The sequence below is a fragment of the Pleurodeles waltl genome, chromosome 2_2, assembly GCF_031143425.1.
Source record: "Pleurodeles waltl isolate 20211129_DDA chromosome 2_2, aPleWal1.hap1.20221129, whole genome shotgun sequence".
Classification (NCBI taxonomy): Eukaryota; Metazoa; Chordata; class Amphibia; order Caudata; family Salamandridae; genus Pleurodeles; species Pleurodeles waltl.
This window is the reverse complement of record NC_090439.1, coordinates 1,159,574,450-1,159,587,380: the sequence shown is the minus strand read 5'-3', so window position 1 is coordinate 1,159,587,380 and position 12,931 is coordinate 1,159,574,450. Positions and strand designations below refer to the sequence as shown.

The 12,931-nt window shown below is 45.7% G+C and overlaps 1 protein-coding gene across 3 annotated transcripts in view; it reads right to left on the bottom strand.

Moving 5' to 3' along the window:
- The window catches only part of LOC138282993 (E3 ubiquitin-protein ligase TRIM17-like), a 62,607-nt gene that overhangs the window by 37,264 nt on the left and 12,412 nt on the right, over positions 1-12,931 (bottom strand). For 2 of the 3 annotated variants that reach the window (XM_069221088.1, XM_069221087.1), the window contains exon 2: positions 9,030-9,130. The exons of the other annotated variant lie outside the window; for it this stretch is intronic. In XM_069221088.1, the coding sequence (XP_069077189.1) occupies positions 9,125-9,130 (6 nt within the window). In that variant the 3' untranslated portion in view covers positions 9,030-9,124. The remainder of the gene's footprint in view (positions 1-9,029; positions 9,131-12,931) is intronic. 3 annotated transcript variants of the gene reach the window in all.

The window sequence follows — 12,931 nt, the reverse complement described above, 5'->3', positions numbered from 1 at the left end:
GAAGAAGCCCACTGTACAATACACTGCACTACACAGCACGTACCTGGAAGGAGCATACTGTACTGTACAATAGACTGCACTATACCACGCCAAGCTGGAAGGAGCACACTGTGCTGTACAATATACTGCACTACATAGCACCTACCTGGAAGGAGTACACTGCAGAATACACTGCACTACACAGCACCTACTTAGAAGGAGCACACTGCACAATACACTGCACGATAGATGGTGCACACTGTACAATACACTGCACTACACAGCACCTACCTGGAAGGAGCACTGTACTGTACAATATACTGCACCACACAGCACCTACCTGGAAAGAGCACATTGTAGTGCACTATACACTGCATTCTAGATGGAGCACAATACATTGGACTACCCAGCACCTAGCTGGAAGGAGCACACTGTACAGTGCAACACACTGCACTGTACCAGTGGACAACCAGCACCTACCTGTGGAAGAAGCACACTCTACTGTTCAATACACTGCACTACAATGCACCAAACAGGAAGGAGCACACTGTAAAGTACACTGTACTACAGAGCACCTACCTGGAAGGAGCAGACTATACTGTACAATATACTGCACCACACAGCACCTAGCTGGAAGGAGCACACTGTACTGTACAATACATTGCATTCCCCAGCACCTAGCTGGAAGGGGCACACTGTACTGCCCAAAACACTGAACAATACTGCACCTACCTGGAAGGAGCACAGGCTACTGTTCAATAAGCTGCACTACACCGCACCTGACAGGAAGGAGCACACTGTAAAATACACTGCAATACACAGCACCTTCATGGAAGGAGCACACTGTACTTTACAACACACTGCACTACACAGCACCTACCTGGAAGGAGCACACTGTAAAATATACAGCACTATAACACACCTACCTGGAAGGACCACACTGTACTGTACAATACACTATAGAAGAAGCACGCTATACTGTACAATGGACTGCATTACACTGCACCTACCAGTTAGGAGCACACTGTACAATACACTGCACTATACCGCACCTCTCTAGACGGCGCACGCTGTACTGTACAATACACAGCAGTACACAGCACCTACATGGAATGAACACACTGTCGAATACACTGCACTATGCAGCATCAACCTGGAATGAGCACACTGTACAATACACTGCACCATAGAAGGAGCACACTGTACAATACACTGCACCATGCACTATACAGCACCTACCTGGAAAGAGCACACTGTACTGTACAATACACTGCACTACACAGCACCTACCTGGTAGCATCACACTGTAGTGTACAATACCACAACTACGTGGAAGGAGCACAATGTGCTGTACAATATACTTTACTACACAGCACCTACCTGAAAGTAGTAAGCTGTACAATACACTGCACTAGCAGTACCTACCTCTAAAGAGCACACTTTACTGTACAATATACTGCACTACACAGCACTTACCTGGAAGGAGCGCACTGTACTGTTCAATATACTGCACTAGAAGCACTTCCCTGCAAGGAGCGCACTGTACAATATACTAAACTATGCCACACCTACCTGGGAGGAGCAGATTGTACTGTACAGTACCGTTCACTATAGAAGGAGCATATGGTACAGCACACTTGCACTACACAGCACCTACCTGGAGGGAGCACACTGTATTGTACAATACTCTACACTATAGAAGGAACACACTGTAAAATACACTGCACTACACAGCACCTATTTGGAAGGAGCACACTGTACTGTACAATACACTGCACTACACAGCCTGTACCTGGAAGGAGCACACAATACTGTACAATACACCACACAGTAGAAGTAACACACTGTAAAATACACTGCACTCACAACACCTACCTGGAAGAAGCACACTGTACAATACACTGCACTAACAGCACCTACCTGGAAGCAGCACACTTTACTGTACACTATACTGCACTACACAGCACTTAACTGGAAGGAACACACTGTACAATACAAAATACGCTACTAGCAGCACTTACCTGGAAGGAGCACATTGTACAATATACTACACTATGCCACACCTACCTGGAAGGAGCAGATTGTACTATACAGTACAATGCACTGTAGAGGGGGCATAGGGTACAATACACTGTACTACACAGCACCTCCCTGGAAGGAGCACACAATACTGTACAATACACTACACTGTAGAAATAACACACTGTAAAATACACTGCATCTAACTGGAAGAAGCACATTGTACTGAACAATACACTGCAATACACCACACCTTCCTGAAAGGAGCACACTGTACAATGCACTGCACTAAACCACACACAGTACTATAAAATACACAGCACTAGACCATGCATAGAAGAAGGAGCACAGTGTACTGTACAATAGACTGCACTACACAGCACCTACCTGGAAGGGGCACAACATACTGTACAATACACTACACTGTAGAAATAACACACTGTAAAATACACTGCACTAACAGCACCTAACTGGAAGAAGCACATTGTACTGACAATACACTGCACTACACCACACCTTCCTGAAAGGAGCACACTGTGCAATGCACTGCACTAAACCACACACAGTACTATTAAATACACAGCACTATACCGTGCATTGAAGAAGGAGCACAGTGTACTTTACAATAGACTGCACTACACAGCACCTACCTGGAAGAAGCTCACTGTTCTGTACTGTACAATTCACTGCACTAGTAGCAACTTCGTAGAAGAAGCACACTGTATTATACAATATACTGCACTACAGAGCACCTACCTGGGTGGAGCACACTGTACTGTACAATAACTTTACAATGCACTGCACAGGCAGCACCTACCTGGAAGGAGCACACTGTACTGGACTGTACAATACACTGCACTAGCAGTACCTACGTGGAAGAATCACACTGTGCTGTACAATAAACTGTGTTACACAGTACCTACCTCGAATGAGCACACTGTAAAATACACTGTACTACACAGCACCTACCTGGAAGGAGCACACTGCACAGTACAATACACTGCACAACACACTACCTGGAAGAAGCACACTGTACCATACGCTGCACTATACCAAACCAGACTACACAACACACTGCACTACACTGCACCTACCTGGAAGGAGGACACTGTAATATACAATACACTGCACAATGCCACACCTACCAGGAAGAACCACACTGTACTGTACAATACACTGCACCACACAGCACCTACCAGGAAGGAGCACATTGTACTGTACAATGCACTGCCCTAAACAGCACCTACGTGGAAGAAGTACATTGTACAATACACTGCACTACACAACACCTACCTGGAAAGAGGACACTGTACAATACACTACATTACACAGCACCTACACGGAAGGAGCACACTGTCCTGTACAATACACTCCATCAATACTTGGGTGCCAAATACTGGGTACTCATTTGAAAACTAATTTATTCATTGTTTTCATTTGTGCTACTATCTGAGCACTCTGGTTAAGAGCACCCCATCGGGGGAGCCCGTCAGGCATTGCAGCACCAGCCTGATAAGGAGCTTTCCCAATGATGATGCTAGTCATCCATTGTGATGCATGAGGGTTCTTGCTCCTGGAATATTTGGATCGCACCCAGTATTTTCCTTTGAATAGTTTCTTTTTGGAACAGTGTACAACTTTATATTTGAACAATATACTGCACTACACAGCACCGACATGGAATGAGTACACTGTAGAATACACTGCTCTATACCGCACATACCTGGAAGAAGCACACTGCACAATACACTTCACTATAGAAGGAGCACATTACACAATACACTGCACTACACAGCACCTACCTGGAAAAGGCACACTGTAGTGTACAATACCCTGCACTACACAAAACCAACCTGGAGGAGCACCCTGTACTGTACAATATACTACACTACACAACACCTACCTAGAAGGAGCACACTGTACTGTACAATAACTGCACAATACACTACACTATACCACACTTATCTGGAAGAAGCCCACTGCACTGTAAAGTACAGTGCACTACACCACACCTACCTGGAAGCAGCACACTGTACTTCACAATCCACTGCGCTAGCAGCACCTACCTGGAAGGAGTACACTGCACTATACCATATCTACCTGGAGGGAGTGCACTGTACATTAGACTGCAGTATAGAAGGAGCCCACTGTACAATACACTGAACTACACAGCACCTACCTGGAAGGAGGACACCATACTGTACAATATATTACACTATAGAAGTAGCACACTGTATAATACACTGCACTAAACAGCACCTACCTTGAAGGAGCACATTGTTTGGTAATGCACTATGCAGCACCTAAGTGGAAAGATTGCCCTTTACTGTTCAGCGTACTGCGATATAGAGCACCTACCTCGAAGGAGCACACTGTACTGCCCCAGACAGCACCTACCACAAAGGCCCAAATTGTACTTTATACTGCCCTAGCCAGGCCTTATCTGAAAGAAGCACACTATACTGTACAATATACTGCATTATACACCATCTACCTGGAAAGAGCACAGTGTACTGTACTGCACTAGCAGCACCTACCTGGAATGAGTGCACTCTAATGTACTGCACTAGCCGCCACCTATCTGGACGGAGCATGGTGTACTGTATTCCATGAGACAGAACCTATTTCAAAGGCCTGCCCTGCATTTTACATTGCACTAGACAGCACCTATCTGCATGGAGCACACTGAACTACCAATATACTACACTATAAAGCACCTACTTGAATGAAGCATACTGCACTGTACTGCACCTACCTCGAAGGAGCACATTGTTTTGTACTGCACTAGACAGCACTTATTTGGACGGAGCATACTTTTTGCACTGTACACTGCATTAGCCAGTACCTATCTGAAAGGGGTTGCCCCTACTATACAATAGACTGCACTATACAGCAACTACATGAAAGGAGTGCACTGTACTGGGCAGCACTAGCAGCACCTATCTGAAAGAACCAAACTTTTGTGTAATGTACACTGCACTAGAAAGTACTTCTCGGTAAGGAGCGCTCTGTACTGTACACCACGTGGTAGACATCACCTATCTGGAAGGCGTGCACTGTACTGAGCACTGCACTAGACAGCACCTATCTGGAGGAGCAGAGATGTGCTTTATACACAGTTCTGTTATAGACGGAACACCACACACACAAGGCGCTATATAACGAACATGAGGTGTATGGGGGTCAAGCCAAAACAGGAACTTGTCAGCACGCTGCAGTCTATGGCATAATGCAAAGAGTGCAGTGTGCGAGAGAGCCCGCTGTACTAAACACTGTGCTACAGCACACAGTGTCCTAGCGGATAGACTGCACTACACAGCTCCCTATACTCCAGAGGACTCTGCAGACAGTACACTATACTAAGTGTACGAGACAGCTCACTGTACTGTACATCACATTGCTACCAGTACACTGTGCTTAGCATCCACTGTACTAGACAGAACACTGCACCAGATGGTAGACTGCACTGAAAAACTCACTGTACTACAGATCACACTGTAGACAGCTAGACGCCTACTGTGCTGACAGAACTCTGCACCAGATGATAGGCTGTACTGAAAAATGTAACTGCCCTGTACTGCAAAGCACATCACAGCCATTACTAGGCAGCCACTGCACTACACCAACCACTGCTAGACCGACCACTGTGCTAACACTGTACTAAGGCATCCACTGTGCCAAGAGGAACACTGCACCAGACGGTACACTACACTAGAGAGCACAATATACTACAGTCAAAATACTACAAAGCACACTACAGACCGCAGCCAGTTCTACAGTAACCACTGGACTAGAGGGGTGACTGCACTAGACAGCTCACTGTACTACAGAGCACACTGCAGAGCGCCAATTGTACTAAGTGCACAACTAACAATTACTAAGTTACTGTTAACCTACTGTTAACCACTGTAATAGATGGTAAACTGCACCAGACAACTCACTATACAGCACCTACCTGGAGGGAGCGCCCTGTACTATATAATATACTGTGTTCTACAGCACCTACCTTGAAGGAGCACACTGGACTGCACTAGACAGCACCTATCACAAAGGCCCACATTGCACTTTATACTGCCCTACTCAGCACATATCAGAAAGAAGAACACTGTACTGTACAATATACTGCACTATACAGCACTTATACGTGGTTGATGCTAGAGTGCCAATTATACTAGACAGAAGAATGGTCACGGACCACTGTACTAGATGGTAAACTGCAAACTGCACTAGACAACTCAGTGTACTAGAGACGTACTGTATATTGTACACCATATTAGACATTCCAAACTATGAGACAGTAGACTGTGCTACAGTACCCTACACTACAGTACACTACAGTATACCAGAGAGCCCACTGTAGGAAACAGTACAGTGCACTGTACTGCAAGGTGGGCTGCACGAGGCAGGAAGTACACTGTGGTAGAGCGCCCCTTGTACTGGATAGAATATTGCTGTAGCAAAGAGTACGCTGCACTATACCATCCACTGCAGTAGACAGCACTCTGTACTAAATGACAGACTGCACTAGAGAGCTCTCTGTACTATAGAGCACACTGCAGACAGTACACCGTGCTAGAGTACCCCTAGTGAATTAGACAGAACACTGCCCGAGAGCCCGCTGTATGAAACACTGTGATAGAGCAGCCACTATACTAGCAGTACACTGCACTAGATGGTAGACTGCACTAAAGAGCTCACTGTGCCCTGCGGTAGGACACCACTGTATATTACACTGCGCGAGGTCACCTACTATGTTATAAGTATTTGTAGAGAGTGCAACTCACCGGGTAGGGCATCCTAGCGCTGTGTTCCATTCTTTGGGAGCAAGGTACGAGAAGACACGGCTGCTGGCTCTGCATATGTGGGGGATGTGTGCACATAGGAGTCTGGCAGAGCTGCGTACGTGGGGGATGTGTGCACGTGGGGGATGTGTGCACGTAGGAGTCTGGCAGAGCTGCGTACGTGGGGGATGTGTGCACGTAGGAGTCTGGCAGAGGTGCATACGTGGGGGATGTGTACACGTAGGAGTCTGGCAGAGCTGCGTATGTGGGGGATGTGTGCACGTAGGAGTCTGGCAGAGGTGCGTACGTGGGGGATGTGTGCACGTAGGACTCTGGCAGAGCGGAGGTGTCGGGTTGGTATGTAGAAGTTAATGCGATTGTTGGCGGTAGGTGGGGGGAGTTGTGCACGGCTTTATATGGGTGTATCGGGAGTATGAAGAGTGTTGCTTGTTGATGGGGCGTCAGTCAAGGTCTAGGGCACCCTTTGCCTCAGTGATACACCGTACAGCGTAGTATACAGCTCAAATCACACTGCACTAAATGGTCCTCAGTGATGCACAGTACACCGTAGTATACAGCTCAAATCACTCTGCACTAAATGGTCCTCAGTGATGCACAGTACACCGTAGTATACAGCTCAAAGCACACTGCACTAGATGGTCCTCAGCGATGCAGGGTACACCGTAGTATACAGCTCAAAGCATACTGCACTAGATGGCCCTCAGTGATGCACGGTACACCGTAGTATACAGCTCAAAGCACACTGTACTAGATGGCCCTCAGTGTTAAACGGTACACCGTAGTGTACAGCTCAAAGCACACTGCACTAGATGGTCCTCAGTGATACATGGTACACCGTGGTACACAGCTCAAAGCACACTGCACTAGATGGTCCTCAGTGATACATGGTACACCGTGGTACACAGCTCAAAGCACACTGCACTAGACAGCACAACTTACTAGATGGTGCAAAGCTCTGGACAGCACATCACAAAAGACCACTGTACTTGATGTTAAGCTGCACAATATACCATAACGATAAAGAAAGCACACTACGAAACAACACATCATTGTATAATTCGGTAGAGGGAACACTTTTCACTCTGCTCTAGACAACACACGATAGGCAGGACACTGCACTACACGGGATGCTGAACTTAATATTACAGTGCGGTAGAGAGCACACAGTCCTAGATGAACACTGCATTATTAAACATACAACAGTAGGCCACACTTCACTTAACTGAAGTGTAAAATAGTGCAATGTACCAGACAGTGCACTGCACCAATTAGCACACTGCATGAGACTGTCCACTGCAATAGACAGCCCAAAGTGATACACAATGAACTATACACTGCACTAGAACTAACACTATATTAGACAACAAATTGCACTAGAGAATACACTATACAAGATAGCACATAGTTCTTAGCAGGATACAGCACTAGAGAGCACAACAGAATAGACAGTGCACTGTTTCACAAGACGCTGCACCAGATAGCACACTGTACTACACGTCACAATGTACCAGATGGCTTGTTGCACAAGAGAGCACACTGCATTACACAGTACACTATACTACACTGTCCACAGTGCTGCACTAGACAGTGTACTGTAGTCACTGGTACAATTGCAGCATCATCTCTATTCCCAACCAGATCCTTTTATCTTTTGAGCACAGCTCAAGACTTTTCATGCACAACTTTAATCTTGGCTAGCCTCCACTTTTGTCCCTCCCCCCTTCCTAGATTCCAGATACTGACTCTCGGTTGGTTACCTCACGAGCACTTCCTTCTGAAGCAGCTGATTGCACTTTTACAAATAGTCTCTAGCAATGCACCACCGTCTCTAAAGGTGTCCCCACCGCTGGTAGTGGTATCAGGGGAGCCTGGGGTTTGCCTCCTCCCTTGCCACTGGCTTGGCAGATCACACAGGAGCAACAAAACTCCTTGACCTTCTCTGACATCTGGGGCAAGTAGAAGTGGTTGACCATCCTCTCTCAGGGCTCGGTCACCCCCAGATGCCCATCCAAGGGGATATCATGGACAATGTTAAGGAGGAGCTCCCTGTGCTGCTGGGGGACCACCAGCACGGCTCAGGAGTTAGCACAGCGGAGGGGGTCAGTGTGTGACCCTGCACTCGCCAATTGGGCAACCAGGTCTTTCCACAGTAAAAGCTGTAGCTGGTGGAGGCCGAAGGACTCAGTGAGGACACCAAAATATAATTACATTCAGCAGAATTCCATTCACCTTTATATTTCTTCACCTCCTCTTCTGGTTTCAGAGTTATCATAACTTCTTTCTCCTTTCTTTTCTTCATCTCACTCTCTGGACCCTGAAACTTCTTACACCTGAAGGACACACAAATCAATTCCGTGTTACAGAAGAATCAGAGGCTACAGGATCAGACAAGGAACAGCACAAACACCCTGTTATTGGAAACAGAATACTGCAATCACAGGAGCTCCTGCAGGATAGAAGTTGGTGTCTCTCACTATACACACACACAGACACACACACACAGACAGACACACACACAGACACACACACACACACACACACACATCAACAGCTCTGGGGGGCATCCAAAAGTGTCACACATTATCCCTTACCCTCTGCTCAGAACCTTGCAGGGATTAGCACATCATAAATCAAGCTTAAGCATCTCCTAGGAAAAACTCAGCAACTAACACACATGGCCACTGTCTCTCTCCATCTCCCTTTCTGTCTGTTTATCGGATTACCTGTATAACTCTTTCTTCTTCTCTCACATCACTTTGTGCTCCTCGCTCTCTCTCTGCTCCTCACTTTCAAAAAGCTCCAGATATTGCAAAGGTATCTGTGCACACTGATTGTTACACAAACACTCACACAGACTCTGTGCTGCGCTGTCTCGACTTTATTTCATCCTTCCACCTCCTCCCTCTTTTCTTCTCTCTGTGCGACTCTAACAGCACAAACATAATTGTGCACAATTGTTGTTACTACCCTCACACCCTCTACCTCTGTCTCAGCATCTCTCAGCCCCTTTTTGCTTCTCTGTAACTGAATAATACTTGTCACAAACACACACACTTTTCTTTTTTCTTTCTCTTTCGTGTTAACTATCTTGGTTTGGTTTTTCTCGCTGACAGTTCTTGGGATCTCAAAAGCAGATGTGAATAATCACATACTATCTCTTTCATTCCCTCTCTCACCCTCTACACGTGCATCCTGATCTTCTACTCACTCTCGTGATCTCCTGCGTCTGTCAGCATCATTCTCTCTCTTGCTTTCTTCATCTCCCATTTAGACCTCACGTAAAAGCTCAGTAGCGCTTGGTATTACTATCTGTGAGATCCTGCACCCTGTCTGTGAAAGCCTTCAACCTGGAACTACTACACGTCCGGCAACATCAAATCATTGAGCTCCTCCATCTTGGGATCCTTGAAATCCTACCCTGTGGAATCTTTAGAGTCATTGTCCTTGGAATCTCTGCATTTCTGCATCTCCTTCAGTAGCCGGAAATACAAGGGGCACGTCAACTCCCTAAACTTCGTAGAAAGGTGCGTCAGAAATGAACCCCATAACTATCGGAAGGAGAGCGCTTGGCTTGTCAATGTCAGAGTAATCTTCTCCATGAGTAAGAAGTGCCACAGGCGGTGTATCTATCGCAAGTACGTGGGAGGAGTATCAGTACCCCAGTGAGTGAGTATGTTTTGAGTGGCCGAACCCAATGCCAACCCTATTAGACGTCTCCTATGGTCGCAGATTCAACGCTTCCCATATTTTTAGCTGTGTCACATGCCCTATAGTAAATGTGCTCCCAGTCCCTATGTGTGAGAGATCTATCGATTTCAGACTCCCATCGTCGTTGTCCTGGGGATGTTTATGTATCAGGGGCCTTTTGTAGAAAAATATACAGATCAGTGATTAATCGTTTATCTGAGGTCTTCTTCAACAGCCATTGCTCAAAATCTGTAATGGATCTCTGTGCCTGGTCTCGTATCCCGGGATACATGAACCAATGACAAATTTGTAAGTAGTGCATCAACTCTGTTTCAGGGATTGCATGTTCGTATTTCAGAGTGTCAAAAGGTATAATTCCCTCAACATCAAATAGATGGCCAACAGAGCAACACTCCGGTTGCAACCACTTGCTGTAGGCCAAGGTGTTCATACCAGGGGTAAAAGGATGGATTGCCAGCAATTGGCATCAAGGGCGATGGAAATGGAGTAATGTTTTTCCATGTTGCCACCCAGTCCCACGTTCTCATAAGTGAGTGTGTGATTGGAGAAGAATATAAACCCCAGGGATGTTGTGGGCGGGATAGGAAGGGGATCTTCAATGGGGATGTGCCTGCAAGTGCTCTACCCATAAACAGCCACCTCTTTTCAGACTTGTCTCTTGATCACTCTACTAAATAACAGAGTTGGGTGGCTTGAAAATAGTGCATTAGGTTGGGCATCCGCAGATCCTCCTGTGCTGGCGACTGATAGCATAGAGTGCGGGTCAGGCAAAGCTGCCTCCCTGCCCAAATGAAATGGTAAAAATCTTTCTCTAAAGATTGAAGCGTTCTCGGGAGTGGCTCGAAGGTAGGGTTTGAAAGAGGTATAAGATTCGCGGAAGGATTGTCATTTTAAGGGCGGCAACACGGCCCAGCCATGAAATCAGGTATGATTGCCATTAGGCCAGGCCGCGTCGTACTTGCTGTGCCAATAAGCAGTAGTTAATAAGTGTAGTGTCCGAGATGGTCGGAGCAAGCTGAAGCCTCTCCAGATATTGCTGGTCTGCAAGACGGACCGCGATATTAAGGGTTTGGGATTTCTGAACATTTACACGGACGCCGGAGTACTTCCCGAACTCTTTCTCCTGCTGAAGAGCGGAAGGGCCCCCTTGGGATTATCTAAGGACACTAAAATGTAATCCGTGTATAAAGCCAAGGTGTGCACTTTGCCTCCAAATGTCACACCCGTTTTATTTGGATTCAATCATACTGCAAACAGCTTCATATAAGGGGAGAATAGTAGGGGCGACAATGGGAACCCCCTGTCTGCATATGGGAAATGATTGGGAGGAATATCCGTTCACCCACACCGTCACCCACACCGTCACCCACGGTTTGCTATAGGTGCTAGGGATCCATGTGAGAAACCGAGAGCCTAAACCAAAGTGGGTTGATGTTGCAGTCAGGTAATGCCAATGCACTCTGTTGAAGGCCTTCTCCACGTCCAGGGTTAAAAGCATAATGTCCCTACGAGCTCGGCCTGCCTTATCTTGTTGTATTGTTATTTCACCCATGTTTTTTAGACAACTGTAGTTTAGAAACTAGGCCTGCCGTTGTGCACTTTAGCCCAGTTACACATTATTCAGAACCGTTTTGTTTTTCTGGCATTGGTCACATTTGCAGTGGTGATTTATTTTCTTTATCTAGTTGCACTTTTGCCTAAGAAAAACGCTACATTTCTAGCAGAGGCATTCTTTTCACTCTGTGCTTTCCTCAAGGCTGCAGCTAGATAGCATTACCGGCAAAAAAGGTGCGCAGTGTCTCCAGCATTCACCTAAAACATACACATCCCTACGTGGGGACATTTTTTCAGAACATCAGCTGTTTTATTATAAAAACACTTCCCTGTCCTACAAATGCTAGAGGGAGATTCCATCCAGATGACCACGACTGCATGGTGATTGCTGAATGCGTTCGCTACAGTTGTTTGCTTAGACTACCGATCCCTTGACCATATGGGGACGGTGTCTGCTTAAGACAGGCTTCCTTGCTCTGGTATGGGGGATGATGTCTTCCCAGGGGCAAACCTGAAGGGCGAATCAGGGCTTATCACATAGCTTAGGTAGGAATAATATATATATATATATATATATATATATATATATATATATATATATATATATATATATATATATATATATATATATATATATACACACACAATATATATATATATACACACACAATATATATATATATATATATATATATATATATGTATATATATATATATATATATACATACATACATACATCTCCTTGTGACAGTATGGTGGGGCTGTTTTTGTGTTTCACTCTTCTTGTCACAATTTTGCTTTTGGTGTGTTTTATCACTCTAGTGATTTCATACATGGCATATTATTTAAAATGCAGTTACTTCAATAA